We start from the raw sequence: 19,902 nt of genomic DNA, 5'->3' as shown, positions 1-19,902 counted from the left end.
TTGCCACAGAGTCACATGATATAGGAAGATGCGGCTGCCCCCTACAGGTCACACATGCTCTTTTATACTCATGACATAAACGACGAAGGGATCGAGTGCAAGAGTAGAAGCAGAAAAGTCCCACAGGAAATCAACCTAAGTGAAAGAAGGGACTCAGACAGTGGAAATGAGTAAGAAGGAAGCTCTTCCGTCCTCTTACCAGAGTCTTTCACTCAGCTCTTTCTGGTGGCCATGGCAGCCGAAGGAGTAACCATGAGTGATTCAGCGGGGAGACACCCTTTAGAATGTTAGTCCCATTTCTTCCCTGTTTGGCCTTGCAGCTCTCTCTCTCTCATTCTCAGCACAAAGGGCACCTCCCTCACACTGGGGCTGGGGAGAGGAGGCAGGAGAAGACACAACCCTCTCAGCCCTACCACTTCCTCAGTTCTGTATCCAAAGGTACAGCTCTTCTATGCTTGTGTAGGTTGACGATGTCCTACTTTTAGGGTCCCTGAGAGGAGTATTCAGGGATTGCATGTGGTCTCTGACCATTACCCTTTGGATACAAGGAGAGTCACAATTCAACAAGCATTTTACAAGAGAGCTCTAACCTTGGGTACATCTACACTACCCAGTAGATTGACCTGGTCACCATCAATTGATTTCATGTGCCTAGTGGGGATGCGCGAAATCAAATGCTCAGGGCTGCACAGTTGACTTCTGTACCCCTCAGTCTCATGAGGTGTAAGTGATGCTGACGCTCTCTCAGTGAGGATGGCCAGGTAAACCCATCACAGATGTCAATCATTGATAAGTCGATTCCAGATACACAATCACTGTATTGCATATCTATGATCAACTTTGAGGTCTAGTTTAGCCTTTGAGTCACCACTTAGCTCAGCTTATGGTGACACACTGTGGGGAATTCCCTGGGGTGGTTTGTGGGGGTAAGTCAACAAGTCGTTAGCCAAGTAAACACTGTCATCCCATCATTCACTGGTGAGCTTCTGCTACCTTCAATGTCACCAACTCTTGTTCCAAGTAACAAACACACACCTCCTTGACTGATGCACATTTTCTGCCTCCAAGAATCTCATCGTTGGTCTGGTGGCCACAGCTGCATGTCAGCAAGTTTGGTATTGCAAAACACGGGGACATGTTTGATTTTGTTAAAAGGAATCATTACAGGTGCCTAGGCAAGAGGTGCAGAGGTAGGGGGTAAGGTAGAAGGTAAGAGATGAAAGAGATTCTGGGGTATTGGACAATGGAAGGAAGTAGCCCACTCCCTAGCAGAGACAGGGTTTGCAGTATGAGAGGGGTTATGTCTTTTTAATAAGTGTAAGCTCCAACACTTGCTATTGTAGCATATTTTCACACGGCTCCTGGTATGTACAAGCTCCTCCCATCCACCATTCCTGCTCCTCAGTTTCCCTCAGTGAAATCAGTGAGAAGCAGCATGACATCAGCCAGCAAGACCAAAACCAACAGCTGCATAAATTTTTTTCAGGGCCAATGCCTGTGCCCAACAGCAGACGCTTTCAGTCTAAATGGCTTTTTTGGATTGCAAGAGCCACCAGACAAAACAAAAGCCAGTGAAGATAAAGTCTCCGTGAAAAGAGCACAGTGTATTGTCTTCTTGAGCAGCCTGCACTGAAATGAGCACAAAATGGCTGCCTGTCCCTGCAGAGGGATGAAAGGAGTTGCAATCAGAAAAGAGAGTCACAACAGTGGCATACTTAACTGTGCCACACAAACCAATACTTGCTGCTTAATCTGTGTTTTTAATTTTTCTTGCAACCCTTTGATTAGCAAATAGGGTTCTCCTCCCTCCCCCTAGTCTCCCCGCCCATGGGATTATACTCTCTCCCCCACAGGCCTACATCCATGTGATTGACATTAACCAGCACCAGCCCCAGTTCCTGGACAGCCATTATGAGCTGACGATTCCAGAGGACACGCCCCCTGGGATAGAAATCCTTCGGGTCAGCGCAACAGACGAGGACCAAGGGAAGGGTTTGATCTACACCCTACAGGGCAGCCTGGATCCCAGAAGCAGCCAGCTCTTCCAGGTGGATCCGAGCAATGGAGCCATCAGGACCACGGAAGGGCTCAGTTCTCAATCCATGCTGCAGCACGTCTTAACAGTGATGGTATGTCAGAGCCAAAGCAGCAGCCCTCTGAGTGGGAACTGGGGATGGGGTCCCTTTGTCTGCTGGAAAAACGGGGGGGCGTGACTTAAGAAGTTTAAATGAGGGCCAACACTTTTAGAGGGGAGAGAAAGAACAGAACTTTCACTTTCACCATGTAACACACCAGACGGGCATGCTCAGGGCTGTTTCTAGGCACATGCGAAATACCCAGCTGGGTAGGGTGCCCCAAACTTGGGGTGCCAAATTCATGAGAGCCCCGTGGCTTCTGGAGGGCTTCTCCCTGCCCTCCCCACACACGCTCACAGCCCTCTGGAGCCAGCTAATGAGGGCTCTCTGCTGCCAAACTCTGGGCAGAAAGGAACCCCCAGCCTCTGCGGCTCTGCTGTACCCCCAGGGAAGCCTCCAAGTCCCAGTAAGCTGCGACGGGGGAGAGGAGCATGAGAGAAGCAGCATGAATGGGGGAGGGGAAGGACAGACTCCTCAGCCTCTGTCAGGAGCTGCATGTGGGGGGAGAGTGGGAAGCCTCAGGCCCACCCAGGCAGGAGCCATGCGGAGGTGGGTAGGGAGGGAAAGAAGCCTCAGACCCCTGGCAGGAGTTTCACGGAGAGGGTTGGTGGGGGTTAGGGAAGCATCAGGCAGCTAAGCCCCCTGCAGGAATCATGCAAGGGTGGGAAAGCACCTGGAATCCAGCAGGAGCTGAGCAGGGGGAGTTGGGGTGTAGGGACACCCCAGGTGTCTAAGCCCACAGGAGAAGCCATGCAAGAGTGGGGAAAGCACCTGGATCCCAGCAAAAACTGGGCAGGGGGTTCCTCAGTTGCATAGGGCCCCATAATTTGTAAGGCCGGCCCTGGACATGCTGATAGCTGACCCACCTAGATAGGGCTCTGCCAAATTCACAGTCCACTGTGGCCAGTTTCATGGCCATTGGATTTGGAAACTGGTAAATGTCATGAGTGCAGCTGTCGAAATGTGAAATTTCACAGTATTGTCACTGGGGAGGAGGGATCTGACCCAGAAGGAGGCTGTGGTGGGGGCAGGCACAAACCTGCCGTGGGGGGTCATGGAATTGCCATCCTTACTTCTGGGCTGCCTTCAGGGCTGGACTGCAAAGGCAGCAACCACAATGTTTTCTGCAGCCCCAGGAGGTAGAGGTGGGTCTGGCCTGGCCCCCCTCCCACCGCCAGAGCAGTTTGCAGGGGAGGGACCACTCCTGTCTTTCCCCTGTCCAGACAGAGGACCAAGGAGACACCAGAGTTCATGGGGAAGGGCCTTCTTCGTGCTCTCTGATGCATGCCCTGCCAAAAGGTCCATGCCTGGCTGGACAGGCAGTGGAACAGGAAGTTAAATTGGGAGGGCCCTGCTCAGGGAGGTTAAGAGCAGAGGCGACACCTGGGGAGTGCGGGGGGGCTCACATGCACCCCTCCACGTGGCCCCCCCAACGTTAGCGCCACACCGCTTCCAATGGGTGTAAGGGCAGACACACACCCCGCCAGCATCAGCTTGCGCTGCTCTTGGACCACACCATCCGATGGGGGTGAGTCTGCCCCTGCACCCACTAGAAGTGATGTGGATCTTCTGCAGAAAGACGGGGGTGGGAGCGGAGCAGGGGGTGGGGCCAGGGCCCGAGCTGGGAGGGAGTGAGGCAAGGGCACATGGCCAGTGTCCCGCCTTAAATCCCTATGCTAGTTGCTGCTGGTTAAGAACCTATTGCTACTACCAGCTAACAAAGTTACTCCTCCAGCGTCAGTTGGCAGAGGCTTGTGCTGTGGTTTTGCAGGGCACAGGCTACATCCCTGCTGGGGGCCACCCAAAGGGGTGGGGTATTATAGTCAAAGCATCTCCATCCTGGTAAACCTGTGGAAGAGTAATGGAGAAGCGCTCCTGTCACCAAGTATAACGTTAATCTGCTCCTCCTCTGTGCATTCAGGTGAGGGACCAGGAAGTGCCCATCAAACGGAACTTTGCCCGAGTTGTCATCAACGTGGAGAACTGCAACATTCACCCTCCCCAGTTCGCCAGCCCCCACTATGAAGCAGAGGCACTTGACTCTGCACCAGTAGGCACCGAAGTTGTTCAAGTCAGAGCCCTGGATCAGGACCAAGGAGTTAATGCTGAAATCTGCTACTTTCTTCAGGCAGGTGAGGGCCATGAGGCAGGGCAATGCTAGTTAAGAACATGCATGCAACATGAATCCACTGCCTGAATCTAGCTTTTCCGGGTAGTGGGATCCACCATTCAGTGGCTGGACTTGTTTTCTATGTACCTTCAATATTACAGTTGCTGAGCTCTTGTGGTTTGCAGAGCTGAGAAGGAATTAGCTCCTAGCTGAGGCAACAGGAGCTATGCTGAGCTTCCTTCACTGGGAAGGTGGTTTTGCATCCCCTCTTGTGGAAATGGGTCTGCTTATCTCTCCTGGCATGCACAGACTCAGCCTCACCCAATGTAGAAAGTAACAGCAGGAACCCTCTACAACGTGCGCTTGGTTATCCAATGTCATTCCTCTGTGGGGTTTGGTCAGAGACAGGCTGCTCCTAAAAATGGAGAAAATGCCTGGAAAGTCAGTGCTGTTAGGTGAACTGCAGGAGTAGGCATGCTAGAATTAATACCTCCTGGCATTTCTTCCTTGGGCCCAGTCCCCTGTCTCTGACTTCAGTTCGGCATAAACTCACATTGTTCTCTCTCACCTCTCATCTTCAAAGCCATCACAGCTTAGCTGCACATTTAACCTCTCTATGGCTACATCTACACTAGCCTGACAGATTGACCTGCTCAGAGTTGATCTTTCAGGATTTGATTTTGTGTGTCTAGTAGGGACACACCAAATTAACTTCTCACGAGTTGCAGTTGACAAGTAAGGGAGGTCAACAGGAGAGTTTCTCCCGTCAACTTTCCGCAGTAGGGACAGCGAAGTTAGCTGAGCGCAGATATGTCCATGCTAGCTACTCAACTGCTGTAGCTAGAATTGCATATCTGTGGTCGACTTGTAGACGTAACCTAAGTGATGCACAGCCTGAGTGCACATGATCGGCAGTGCTGAATGAGCTCCAGATTCCTCGATACCTCAAGAAAGGCCGCAGCCTACTAGACAACCACAACACACGGTGCCCTTTCTAGCGGCTGTATCTGTCTCAGACCTGTGCTGGAGATGGGAACGGGTTCATGGAGGCACATTTAGAAGTTGTTCATTCCTCGATCCTGTTGTAGAGTATTAAACTTTCTTAGAGACGACTTCATCCCTGGGTCACTAGTTCAAGTCTAACCAAAGGTGCTAGTGATTGAAACAGCTTCCAGGCTGCTGTTTGATGACCTGTGTGAAATAAGTGGGTGCAGTGGGGCTGACACCGAGCCCCTGGGCATGTGCGGGAGGGATGAACTCCAGCTCCACATCCTTCAGAAGGAGCTGGGCCTTAGACAGAAGGGGCACAGTGGGGGCAGATGGCCCTCAGCACTACCTGGAGCACACTGTGAGGGGCTCCCGCAGCAATTTGCAGCACCGGTTCCCAGAACAGCTGCCCCATACCATAGCCAGCAGGCCTGAGTGGGTGGTCTCTGTCCAGCCACTAATGGGTATGTGTCCACATTCCCAAGCTTATCACCACCTTTCTTGGTGGCCGTCTCAGTAGAGGGGCCAAGGAAGTGATCGCTATAGAAACTGAAGTGCCTCATTCCAATTCCTAGAGATGGTCCCTGCCATTCAAAGGTGCCCACAGATTGCCGTGAGCATATATTTTATCACTCTAAGGCCATGTCTACACTAGCCCCAAACTTCGAAATGGCCACGCAAATGGCCATTTCGAAGTTTACTAATGAAGCGCTGAAATGCATATTCAGTGCTTCATTAGCATGCGGGCGGCCGCGGCACTTCAAAACTGACGCGCCTCACCACCGCACGGCTTGTCCCGACAGGGCTCCTTTTCGAAAGGACCCTGCCTACTTCAAAGTCCCCTTATTCCCATGAGCTGATGGAAATAAGGGGACTTTGAAGTAGGCAGGGTCCTTTCGAAAAGGAGCCCTGTCGGGACGAGACACGCGGCGGCAAAGCGCGTCAATTTCGAAGTGCCACAGCCGCCCGCATGCTAATGAAGCGCTGAATATGCATTTCAGCACTTCATTAGTAAACTTCGAAATGGCCATTTGCGTGGCCATTTCGAAGTTTGGGGCTAGTGTAGACACGGCCTAACAGTAAAACACAAACATTTAAAGATGTGCTACATTGGCTACTGGTGGAGGACCAGCTCTTTGGGATGAGGCTGCCTTTTTTTGTTTTGTGTTCATACAGCACACTTTAGGAGCCGGGATCATGACTGGAGCTCATTGGTTCTACTGAAATACACAGATTACATTAATAATTGCAGTAGAAGGGTACGGTGGGGTAACCTGGCAGAGCCCACACTATATGTGTTCAGCACATGAATAGAAAATTTAAAGTGCACCTTTCACCAGCATTAAATTCTCCTGAATTAAAGAATAATTTTTCAAACCAATCCTTCATGTTAGAGCAAAGCAAACCCATAAGTGCTGAAACTATGCGTGCTTGGAGGTGGCAGCTACATTCCAGGGGTTTATACACATGGTTTGTAGGAGGGGTCAGCAACCCCCAGCACGCAGGCCAAGAGTGGCATGCAAGATGATTTTCTTCAACACATGAGGCAGGAGCTCAGTCCCACCCCTCCTCCCCTGTGCAGCCGGGAGCTCACTCAATGCCAGACCAGTTAATGCTACCAACCACCACCTAACTGGTAAAGTTCTGCATCTTAATTTATTTAGTAATGAAGCTGTTGTAAGTAGGACTATTAGGCTGTGTCTACCCGTGCCCCAAACTTCGAAATGGCCATGCAAATGGCCATTTCGAAGTTTACTAATGAAGCGCTGAAATGCATATTCAGCGCTTCATTAGCATGCGGGTGGCAGCGGCGCTTCGAAATTGACGAGCCTTGCCGCCGCGCGGCGCGTCCAGACGGGGCTCCTTTTCGAAAGGACGCCACCTTCTTCGAAGTCCCCTTATTCCCATGAGCTCATGGGAATAAGGGGACTTCGAAGTAGGCGGGGCCCTTTCGAAAAGGAGCCCCGTCTGGACGCGCCCTGCGGCGGCAAGGCTCGTCAATTTCGAAGCGCCGCTGCCGCCCGCATGCTAATGAAGCGCTGAATATGCATTTCAGCGCTTCATTAGTAAACTTCGAAATGGCCATTTGCATGGCCATTTCGAAGTTTGGGGCACGTGTAGACATAGCCATAGTGACATTAAAAATTATCACCAGCACTCACAAGCCGTGTCTACACGTGCACGCTACTTCGAAGTAGCGGCACTAACTTCGAAATAGCGCCGGTCACGGCTACACGCGTCGGGCGCTATTTCGAAGTTAACTTCGACGTTAGGCGGCGAGACGTCGAAGTCGCTATCCTCATCAGGAGATGGGGATAGCGCCCTACTTCGACGTTCAACGTCGAAGTAGGGACCGTGTAGTCGTTGCACGTCCCGCAACATCGAAATAGCGGGGTCCGCCATGGCGGCCATCAGCTGAGGGGTTGAGAGACGCTCTCTCTCCAGCCCCTGCAGGGCTCTATGGTCACCATGGGCAGCAGCCCTTAGCCCAGGGCTTCTGGCTGCTGCTGCGGCAGCTGGGGATCCATGCTGCAGGCACAGGGTCTGCAACCAGTTGTCGGCTCTGTGGATCTTGTGTTGTTTAGTGCAACTGTGTCTGGGAGGGGCCCTTTAAGGGAGCGGCTTGCTGTTGAGTCCACCCTGTGACCTTGTCTGCAGCTGTGCCTGGCACCCTTATTTCGATGTGTGCTACTTTGGCGTGTAGACGTTCCCTTGCAGCACCTATTTCGATGTGGTGCTGCACAATGTCGAAGTTGAACATCGACGTTGCCAGCCCTGGAGGACGTGTAGACGTTATTCATCGAAATAGCCTATTTCGATGTTGTTACATCGATATAAGCTACTTCGATGTAGGCTTCACGTGTAGACGTAGCCACACTGTACATAGAAATCGAAAGGTCAAATTTTGGCACTCCGACTCAGAAAGGTTGCTGACCCCAGTTTTATAGTGTCATTCCATAGCTCTCAGCACCTCTCCTGTACAAATTGTTCCATTAGCCTGGACATTAGTGTAATTTCCCAATGAAAGAAACAGACAATGGCCATCAGCAGTCATTTGAGATGAAACCAGGACTGTCTCTGGAAACAATCCAAGAGAATACAGCCACAGAGTGTAGTCATCTCCTAATTTTTCCATTTCTCTTATTACAGGTAACAGTGAAGGGTTCTTCAGCATTGATTCACTCTCTGGAATTATTACAATTGCCCAGAAACTTGACCAGTTCAAGGCAGAGCGGTTAACACTCATTGTAAAGGCAGAAGATCAAGGGTTCCCTCAACTGATGGACTCCACAACTGTCCACATTCAGATTAAACCCTCTGACAGCACTCCTCCTAAATTTTCTGAGGTGGAATACATTGCAGAGGTCAGCGAATCTATTGCTGCCAGCTCTCCTCTTCTCCTGGTTTCAGCCACAAGTGTGTCACCTGTCAGCTACGAAATAAAAGAAGGAAATGGGGAGGGTGTGTTCTCTATCAACTATCAATCAGGCCTTATTTCCACTCAGAAGAATTTAGATTTTGAGCAGGTCTCATTTTACCAGCTGAAAGTCCGAGGCACCACCATGGGAGGAGCATTTACGGAGGTAAGAGTGCTTATCTACATCATAGATGAGAATGACAACGCACCTGCCTTTGTTAAGCCTTCCTTTGTTGGCTGGATCAGTGAGAATGCTCCACCTCAAAGCATGGTTATGGATGGAAACAATGCGCCACTGGTAGCACAAGCAACCGATGCTGACCAAGATTCCAACGCCTTGCTGGTCTTTGAAATTTTAGAACTGGAGGCACTGAAATATTTTCATATCGATCCGAGCATGGGAACACTTACCACTTGTGCCAATATCGACTACGAGCTCATCCCCGTTTTCCACTTCAGCATACATGTCCGTGACAGGGGTAGTCCCTGTTTATTTGCATCTACGCCTGCCAAGGTCACAATTTACATCAAAGATGTGAATGACTTTCCTCCAGTTTTTTTAAAAGACACTTACGAACTTTCTGTCCCACTGCCTGTCCACCCAGGCATGGAGCTTTTGGCAGTTCATGCAGAAGATGCAGATTCGGAGGTGACTTACAGCATAGCAGAAGGCAATCTTGACAACGCTATCAGCATTCACCCGCTCACGGGTCTCATCTCAGTGGTTAATGCTACCCTCCTGGGAAATAATCGTGAGCTTACAGTCAGAGCTGGTGATGGCTTGTATAAGAGTACTGCTCTGGTCAGGATAAATTTAACTGAAGCACAAGTTACTGCCTTAGCACTCGATCAGGAGTTTTACACAGCCACCGTGTTGGAGAATGCTACAGTACAAAAGACTCTGATTGTTCTTGGGGTCAGGGGAAATCAGCTAAATGAGCCGCTCTTTTATTCCCTCTTAAACCACAAGGATAGGTTCAGAATGATCCAGGCCTCAGGAGTGCTGCAGACCAATTTGGTGGAGTTTGACCGAGAGACACAGGATATGTACGAGGTTGCTGTTGAAGTAAAGGATGGTAGAAACCCTCCCAGGGTGTCTCAGGCTATTGTCAAGGTTTACGTGGAGGATGCCAATGACAATCCCCCACAGTTTGAGAACGTGCCCTATTATACATCCATTCAGGATGGCACAGAACCGGGTGATGTCCTTTTTCAGGTATCTGCCACTGACAGGGACATAGGAGATAATGGAGCCGTTACCTACTCTTTAGCAGAGTTCTATGAGTACTTCTGGATTGACCCCTACCTGGGGGACATCTCACTTAAGAAACCCCTCGATTATCAGGCTTTAAATAAATATAGCCTTAAAGTTATTGCTACAGATGGTGGCAAGCCTCCTTTGCATGCCGAAGAAGAGGTTTTAATCACTGTGAGGAACAAATCCAATCCTTTGTTCCAAAGTCATTACTATACAGTGAAAGTGCCAGAAAATGTCCCCCTGTACACACCTATTCTCCACACGCAAGCTCGGAGTCCTGAAGGCTTGCGCCTCATCTACAACATCATGGAAGAAGAGTCCCTTAAACTCTTCAACACTGACTTCAAGACTGGTGTCCTTACAGTCACTGGCCAACTGGACTATGAATCTGAAACTAAACACACATTTACTGTGAGAGCCACGGACACAGCACTGGGGTCCTTTTCGGAAACCATGGTGGAAGTGGACGTGGAAGATATTAATGATAATCCACCAGTATTTTCTCAGATGCTTTACACAGCATCTATCTCAGAAGGCTTGCCAGCTCAGACCCCTGTGGTCCAGCTTTTAGCATTTGATAAGGATTCAGGACGAAACAAAATAATTTCCTATCAAATCTGGGATGACGGTTCAGATGCTACCAAGTTTTTTGATATTGACCCTCACACAGGAGAAATAGCAACTACCCAAGTGCTCGATCATGAAACAAACCAGCAATTTCTCATGAAAATAAGAGCTACAGATCACGGCATTCCCTCACTGAGCAGTGAAGCCCTCGTGATCATTGATGTTGCAGACATAAATGACAACCCCCCAGAATTCAGCCAACCACAGTATGAAGCCAAGGTGAGCGAAATGGCCACCTGTGGCCATACAGTGGTCAAGGTCCAGGCTCTGGACCCTGACAGCGGAGACACTGCCAGACTGGAGTATGTAATACTCTCAGGCAATGACAAAAGACATTTCACCATCAATAGCACATCTGGAGTCATTTCCATGCTCAACCGATGTAGAAAGGACTTGGAGTCATCTTATAACCTCAGAGTCTCTGCTTCAGATGGGGTTTTCAAGACCATTGTGCCCGTGTACATCAATACCACCAATGCCAATAAACACAGCCCATCTTTTTGGCAGAATATGTATGAAGCGGAGCTGGCTGAAAATGCCGAGGTAGGAACCAAGGTGATCGAGCTTCTGGCTATTGACCCAGATGATGGTCCATATGGCACTGTAGATTATACTATTATAAACAAACTGGCCCATGAGAAGTTCTCGATAGACCAGAAAGGCCACATTGCCACACGGCAGAAGCTGGACAGAGAAAATTCCACTGAGAGGGTCATTGCTATTAAAGTCATGGCAAAGGATGGGGGTGGGAAGGTGGCTTTCTGCACAGTCAAGATAATCCTTACAGATGAGAATGACAACCCGCCTCAATTCAAAGCCTCCGAGTACACCTTATCTATTCAGTCTAATGTAAGTAAAGGCTCCCCGGTCATACAGGTCATGGCTTATGATGCTGATGAAGGCGTGAATGCAGACGTCACCTACTCAGTTGATTCGGTGGATGGCATTGCAGAGGATCTCATTGAGATCAGTGCTGCCACTGGGGTGGTTAAAGTCAAAGAGAGCCTCGTGGGGTTGGAAAATAGAGCCTTTAACTTCAAAGTCAAAGCTGAAGACAGCAGACCGCCTCACTGGAACTCTCTTGTCCCGGTGAATCTTCAGATCATCCCCAGAGAGGTGCCCTTGCCAAGATTTTCTGAGCCACTGTATACGTTCTCAGCATCAGAGGACCTTCCAGAAGGATCAGAAATAGGCTCCGTTAAAGCTGTGGCAGAAGAGCCAATAATATACAGCCTGGTGAAGGGAACCATCACTGAAAGCAATAAGGATGAGGTATTTACACTGGACAAGCAAACGGGGACTTTGAAAGTCAACAAGGCTGTGGATCACGAGAAGACCAAATGGTACCAGATTGATGTAATGGCTCTCTGCTCACACCAGGAGACAGAGCTGGTCTCATTAGTGTCCATAAGTATCCAAGTGAAAGATGTCAATGATAACAAACCGATTTTTGAGGCAGATCCGTACCAAGCTTTTGTAACAGAGAACATGCCATCGGGAACAACAGTAATTCAAGTTACTGCTAATGACCAGGACACAGGGAGTGACGGGCAGGTGACCTACAGCCTGGAAGAGGAACCTAGCAACATCAGAGGACTCTTCACCATTGATAGCGAGAGCGGCTGGATCACAACACTGAAAGAACTGGATTGTGAAGCTAAGGAGACTTACCGTTTTTATGTGGTAGCCACAGACCATGGCAGGAAGGTCCAGCTGTCTTCCCAAACCTTGGTAGAGGTCACCGTCTCCGATGAAAACGATAACGCTCCACAGTTCACCTCAGAGGTCTACAAAGGCTCAGTGACTGAGAATGCGGAGCCTGGCCAGGTCATTGCCACACTCAGAACCACAGATGCGGATATCTCCGAGCAGAATAGACGCGTCACTTGTTACATAACTGGTGAGCTGCTACTCGGTTTAAATCATGAGCTGGCAAGAATAGTTAGAATATAATCTTAGGGCCAGATCCTGCTACCTTTACTCTCTCTGAATAGTATCTTATTCCCCAAATGGTTGCATTGCAGTACGTATTGCATGCTTTGTATTAAGTGCTTTCAAATGGGGGGATTGCAGATCTCAGAGCCAGTCATAATATTGTGTTTCCCATGGAGATTGTGATCTGTATTTAATTTCTTCAGTCCTGCTTTTGTCTTATGATCTAGTTGAGCCAGCACACACATCTGCATACATATATATAATGTAAATCTATATGTAAAGACACAGAGACAGAGAAAGGGAGAGAGAGACAGAATGTGCTTGATTTGCTGGTACTGAATATGTTCAGGATGAAACCAATGACATTTACGGACACTCAATACTTCTAAGAATCAGAACAAAAAGCAGTCAAGTAGCACTTTAAAGACTAGCAAAATAGTTTATTAGGTGAGCTTTCGTGGGACAGACCCACTTCTTCAGACCATAGCCAGACCAGAACAGACTCAATATTGAGTCTGTTCTGGTCTGGCTATGGTCTGAAGAAGTGGGTCTGTCCCACGAAAGCTCACCTAATAAACTATTTTGCTAGTCTTTAAAGTGCTACTTGACTGCTTTTTGTTTTGATAGTGTATAGACTAGCACAGCTTCCTCTCTGTTACTATTCTAAGAATCAGTGCTTATATATCTGTAATTGCATACACTCACACAGTGGTGTAGTTAGCCCATTGCCTGTATCATGTCCAATACTGATGTTTCAAATATAATAAGTTTTCCACTATTAAGACACAATAAGGAGGTTATCGCATACCCAAAATGCAAGCCAGGCCAAACAAAATTAACCAAAGCCTTAAAAAAGTCAAAAGATTATTAAAAGCTCGAATGTCCCATAATTGGCTTTGACAAGTAACAGCATGATTTTGTTGTACATTTTGACTGCAAAGGGTCTTTCTCAACAATAAAACAAATGCTTAATATTAAAATGTTTGTTTCAGCTCAGACGAAGACCCTTCAGGGTCACAGATTTAGTCGGATCATGCTGTAACCTGCAAACTGTTAGAGTCTTTAAAACAAAAGGAGAAGGTCTGAGTTTTCAGTCTCTACTTAACCTGTTTTTTGCATGCCTGGTTATTTTTAACTCTCCTGGCTGAATCTATTAGGCTGGTTTTGTTTGAACATTTCTGGTTTCATTAAGATGTGGTTTCAGATTATTTCTCCTCCCTCGAAAATGCACTTTGATGTTGTTTTGGCTTTTCTTATGTTTTCTCTATTTTGGGTGGGGGGTTCCATATGTCGTTAAAATTCTAAACAAGAAACGTATGGCCCCAGGGCCTACAACGAGTCACAAAAGAACAGACAGCACTCAAGAAGAGTTCCTACCACTTAGATCATTGCGTTAGGGAGAGTTCTCTGAGGCACTCTTTTCTCCCCTTAACTGAAATGGTTATTTTTAGCTAAGGGAGAATGTGCATCAGATAGAAAAGTGGTGTTAATAGGAGGCAGGGTATATACCGATGCCCACTGTGTGCCCCTCATATGCTATTTAGAAATAAACTTATAGAAGGGTTTCATGACACCTATTGTAACAATGCTGGGGCAGGGTCTGTCTTTGTGGGTGTCCCTTTTCTGTATGCCAAGGGCCCTTGGAACGCCTTGGGGTCAGGGGCAATAGAACTCTGATCCCAAAACAGAGGGCTCAGTAATGCCTGAGTTTCACATGTAGTTTTGTAGCAGGAGTAGCTGAGATCTCTTCTCCCTGCAGCCTTAAAGTTCTCAGTGGCCTTGTGAATGGTAGAGTAACAGCTGTGGAGGCAAAGCGGGCCAGGGACTTGTCACTTGATATTTTAAAGCACAGAGGAAGTTAAAAATTAAAATGCGAGGGCTGGAGTGTCCTGGGGTGCAACGGAGTGCACCAGCTGCGGCCAGTGGTCCCTCAAATTTTGTCCATCCCTGCATGGAATAAATTTTGTTACGTGTACTGAGATATGTGCGGATGTGCACCACCACTAGAAACACAGGCTGCCGGCTGTGGGTGCTCTGCTAATCAGCTGGGCAGCTCCTGAATCTCTCCTGGGCAGCTGCCCAAGTGCTCACAGGGAACACTGGCTGTGGGTCCCTAATTCTCAGCCACCCCAGCATAAGTGAAAGTTGCAAGGAAGCACATGGTGCTTCATGGACCTCTCGTAAATGAGGAACCTAGTGTAGTGGTGTTTGTGACACCCCCTCGCATTCCTTCCCCGACCCAACACACCCTCTGCCTCCACTTATACCGCAGGTCCAGGGAAGGCAACCAGGTCTTTAACTACAGGCGAGTCCCACTATCCATGTGAATTTTCTAGGAGTTATTTCCATCATACGCAGGGTTTACTGTTTGGATCAATGGCTCTCAGCCCCCACACACTCCATTATACCCACTGTTCCAGCATCCCCAGCCATAGTTTTTGGGGTCACTGTCTCTCACATTAGCCACCCAGAGCAACCTTGGCAGACTGGAGACTCTGCCTGTTAGCATTTACACAACCGCCTCAAGAGTCACTTCTTACACAAAGAAAAGTTGCTCCCGAGGCTCAGTTGCAATAATACATTTAAAAAAAATCATTTGTTGCCCTACAAAAGCGAATAATCCATATTTACCTTCCCGCCTAGCTGTCGTTTACGGATCTCTTTAGCAACATATAATTCTATTGTGTTTGGAGACAGAGGGATGAACAGACTTAAGGAAATGGGATACGCTTTGTGTTGTTATGCTGGTTCATAAGTGCACTGCCAGGCCCTTTCAAAGCTGCCAGCCTCCTTGGAAAACAACTTGTTCTCCCCTCGAGTAGCTCATGGAATATGTAAGCAACCAATGGCCGAAACATAAGTGGTAGTTGCTGGGAGGTTAAAGTGCACTGGGGGGAGTCAAAGGCCTGAGATGGAGCCAACAGGATATCCAGGCTAGTTTCTCCTCACAGCTGCTTCTAAAACCTGCAGGTCCTCATAAGCAAGTTGTGTGAGCAGAGGGTGACGTGGCACAAGCCAGAAGCAGTGTGTCTGTCCCTGAGCCCCTATCCCTTCATGCTTCCAGTGCTTGCTGTACAGTTATTTCCTTGCTGTGCTTTCTGTGCCTTCTTTCCAGAAGGAGACATGCTAGGGCAGTTCAGTGTGAAACAGGGTGAGGAAGAGTGGGAAATCGTTTCCAAGAAGCCACTTGACCGGGAAGTTATGGAGAAATATCTCCTCAAGGTCACGGCGTCCGATGGGAAATTTCAGGCTGTCACGGAAGTGGAGATTTTTGTCCTCGATATCAATGACAACAACCCTGAATGCAAGCAGGTGAGGCAAGGGGGAAGGACAACAGAAGCAGAACAGGGGTCACAGCTATCTCAAGTTACCCTGGCTCAGTCTGGTGGTAATTCTTGTACTCTTATTACTTCAACCACACTCTCTGCCTTTTCATTATCGACACAGTAACTAGAGGGTCACACCCACACTCCAGTTGTGTAAGGCAGTTGTAGCTCACAACAGAAGCTTTCCGACAGAGAACACATGGAGGCAAACAGTGGGAGGAGCTTTCTGGGGCAGCACATGAAAATGGACAAGACATGAATCCCAATAGGTTAAAGGATTTTCATCACAGGGGCCATGCAAGTGGTTTGGCATAGGATAGAGACCTTTTCCTCTCCAGGTCACTGATCTGAGCCATAAGAACGGCCACACTGGGTCAGACCAAAGGTCCATCTAGCCCAGCATCCTTTCTTCAGATGGTGGCCAGTGCCAGGTGCCCCAGAGGGAGTTAGCAGAGCAGGTAATCATCACATGATCCCTCCCCTCTCATCCATCTAGCTTCTGACCAACAGAGGCTAGAGACACCATTCCTACCCTTCCTGGCTAATAGCCATTGATGGACCCAACCTCCGTGAATTCATTGAACTCTTTCTTGAACACTGTTAAAGCCCTTGTCTTCACAACCTCCTCTGGGAAGGAGTTCCACGGGTTGACTGTGTGAAGAAATACTTCCTTTTGTTGGTTTTAAACCTGCTACCTATTAATGTCATTGGGTGACCTGAGCTGGTAATGACCAACAGTTGTTACGCTTCAAGGTACGTTCAGTGGTCTATGCAAAATGAGTTTGCTGACCCCGGCCCAATTTCCCATAGGCCAGTTTCCTTCTCGCAAAAGACACAGATGCTAATTAACAATGCTGAGGCACTCTCAGAAGAGACCAAAGAGCAGACACTGAATTATCCTCTCCCACCAAAGGTGAACCCCTGCATCCAACCACAGGAACATGGATGGGCCATGGGGAGGCACCTTTACCTGTGCTTGGTGGGTTGAGTCCCTAGGCCTATCACTCTGCTGCTGGTTAGGAGCACTGTAATACACACCTACACCATAAAAAAGAGTGTTCCCTTTGTTTCAAATGGAAGCAGCCATAACAGCTGAACGCATGACATCTAACAGGCCTGCTGCAGCCGAAGCTGCCGGACCCAATTCACTAGCAAGCCTAGTGCCCTAGAAGATTGTGCTAAAGGCACGCAGGGATGCAAATCACCACAGACCTGGCTTTCCCATTTCCACGCACGGGAGAAAAGCAGGCAAAGCCTGGACAATACCGTAGGCTCTCAACATTCACCGGGGTTCTGTGTTCAGAACCCTGGCGAATATTGATTTTCGTGAATGGGGCGGAGGGAAAAGCCACAGCAGCCGCCAGCGCTCCCAGCCCCGGGGAAACGAGGCCATTCACAAGTAATTGAATTTGCAAATGTGGCACTCGCCAATCTCAAGATCCTACTGTAGCAGCTTTCTTCTTACCAGCTCCCTCCACACTGTTATTTGAAATCACCACCTCTAGCAGTAAGCTTTTGTTACATTGGTGTGATCGTGCAAGACCTACACACAGAACAAGACCCGACCCGCCAATGGCGGTAACTTCTCTCCTTTCCAGATTCTCTACACTGGGAAAGTCTCCGAAGATGCACTCCCTGGGCTTTTCATTTTAAAAATATCAGCCACTGATTCTGATGTTGGCAGCAATGCGCAGATAACATACAGTCTCCATGGTCCTGGGGCCGAGGAATTCAGACTGGATCCACATACGGGTAAGATTTGCATCTACCACATAGCGGGTTTATGTTCTCTTCCTTGCCCAGGCAGTTCAGAGATCAGGCTGTGGCTGTGGAGGAGATTCCCTGACCTCTTATCTCCTGTTGAATAAACAGAGCCTTTATTGCCAGTGCTGTCAAGGTAGCAGTGGGGAGCAAATGGGAGCTTCTGTTCATCTACGGCAATATCTTTAAAATAGTGGTTCTTTGTGGAGTCCACTGAACACCTCTCCACTAACTTCCTTTAAATATGTTTGGAGTTACCCTGGTGAGTGACTAGTGCTTGTGGAAGTGGGAGGATGGATATCACAGTCTACAGAGGGACATAAGGGAGAAGAAGGGCCATAGAGGGCAGGGTTGAGTCAAGAGGGCCTTGGTTCCATTCTAACTTCTAGCAAGGTCTTTCTGCAGGACCTTAAGCAAGATATCTTCCTGTAGCAGCTTCCCCGTCTCTGAAAGAGCTATTAATTAACCGACCTGCCGGGGTGATCCACTCTGAGGAGGCTAAACCCAATGTTTGCAAAGACGGCTGAGATTCTGCTATCAAAGTGCAATTTATTGCACCACAGACACGCCCTGTATAAACTTCCCTGGCAGAGTTCTGCCCATCCCAAGCCACTCCTGTACAAAGGCTGACCAAGATACAGTAAACTCTTCCATATCCGGCATTCTATCATCCCAAACTCTCAGATCACTGGCATTTTAACCATAAGTCAATTTTAGATACACTTTCCGTAAGTACAGCATAGTGAAAGTAAATACAAATAAATACAGCACATATAGTATCAGTTTACAGCATACAACCCTACTGTTGGTAAATGAAGCACTTTGCATACATTCCTGTTTGTTTCTTAACACCTAATCTTGTTTGTCTTTAATGTAATGCATTGCTAAGTATATCTCTCTATTATCCAGAAAGTTTGACTATCCAGCAACCTCCCAGTCCTGGAGCTGCCAGATATGAGAGTTTACTGTATCCAACTAGCTTGTAGCACCAACACATGGACATTTTTCCACTACTCCCCAAGCCGGAACTAGTTTTTCAACCCAAGTCTGCTGTCTCCGCAGTCTAGTGCATTGTCATCGTATATCGTTCAGCCCCCAGTTACCAAAATGCTCTTAGATTGCCACCGTCACCATCTCTTACTGTTTCTCTAGGGGAGCTGACCACTTCCGCACCTCTAGACCGGGAGCAGAAATCTATGTACCATCTTGTCGCCAAGGCAACAGATGGTGGAGGCCGTTCCTGCCAGGCAGATATAACCCTACTCATAGAGGATGCGAATGACAATGCTCCAAGGTTCTTTCCCAGTCATTGCGCAGTAGCAGTCTTTGATAACACCACAGTGAAGACACCCATTGCAGTGGTCTCTGCCAGGGATCTCGATGAGGGTGAGTTAGAACGGGGATTCTAGCCTGACTTCTCTTCCATCACAGACAGAAATTCTCAAATTACAGGGAAGGAATGCAGCAAAGGACATAAATGGCTGTGGCTTGATGCAAAGGGGTTTGGATATTTGAGCCAATCTCCTAACAGCTTACACATTCTGGGAGATCTTGAAGACTGGGTAGGAAACTCAGTACATATGAAAACTTCAGAAGATATCAGCTGAAGGTATCTTAATAGCTTAGTAGTAGTATTATGCACAACCAAGTAGAAGACTGAAGTTCTACTCTTGATTGATCTCTTTCTCATTGGACTAGTACAGTATTTGTCAACCAGGGGTACATGTACCCTTGGGGATACACCGAGATCTTCCAGGGGGTACATCAACTCATCTAGATACTTGCCTACTTTTACAAAAGGCTACATAAAAAACACAAGTGAAGTCAGTACAATCTAAAACTTCATTCAGACAATGACTTATTTTTACTGCTTCATGTGCTTTATGCTGAAAGGTAAGTGCAGTATTTCTATTCCAATTCATTTATTTGATAATAAGATAGTAGAAAGCCAGCAAGTTTTCAGAAGTCATCCTCTGTGATATTTTTGCATGTTTTTGTAAGCAAGTAATTTAAGGGAGGTATAACGGTGGTATGCAAAACAAATCTGATTCCTGCAAAGGGGCCAGTAACTGGGAAAGGTTGAATGGTGCTTGTTTCAAGACCTGCAATTACCTTAGGACCATGTTTCTCAACCGGTGGTATGTGTACCCTTGGGACTATGTGAGAGAAGTCTGGGGTTACTTATAATTTTTTAAAGGGGTACTGTATTAAAAAAGGTTGAGAAGTACTGGGCTAGTATATGTGAGAGCTGCTGGCTTTAAATATCACAACCAAAGGAGAATGGGAGCCCATGGCAGTAGCAACGAAGACTAATAAATGAGGCAGGAGGAAGACAGGGTGAAGGA

The 19,902-nt window shown here is 48.0% G+C and overlaps 1 protein-coding gene across 1 annotated transcript in view; it reads left to right on the top strand.

Annotated features, from left to right (window-relative positions):
* The window catches only part of FAT2 (FAT atypical cadherin 2), an 84,189-nt gene that overhangs the window by 21,075 nt on the left and 43,212 nt on the right, over positions 1 to 19,902 (top strand). The window contains exons 7-12 of the mRNA XM_075010102.1: positions 1,854 to 2,129; positions 4,057 to 4,267; positions 8,383 to 12,435; positions 15,586 to 15,782; positions 17,395 to 17,548; positions 18,710 to 18,943. Coding sequence (XP_074866203.1) covers positions 1,854 to 2,129; positions 4,057 to 4,267; positions 8,383 to 12,435; positions 15,586 to 15,782; positions 17,395 to 17,548; positions 18,710 to 18,943 — 5,125 coding nt within the window. The remainder of the gene's footprint in view (positions 1 to 1,853; positions 2,130 to 4,056; positions 4,268 to 8,382; positions 12,436 to 15,585; positions 15,783 to 17,394; positions 17,549 to 18,709; positions 18,944 to 19,902) is intronic.

Source organism: Carettochelys insculpta, chromosome 15 (genome assembly GCF_033958435.1).
Source record: "Carettochelys insculpta isolate YL-2023 chromosome 15, ASM3395843v1, whole genome shotgun sequence".
In the NCBI taxonomy this organism is placed as follows: Eukaryota; Metazoa; Chordata; order Testudines; family Carettochelyidae; genus Carettochelys; species Carettochelys insculpta.
Note: the sequence above shows the minus strand (reverse complement) of the source record. Positions and strands in the feature narration are given on the sequence as shown.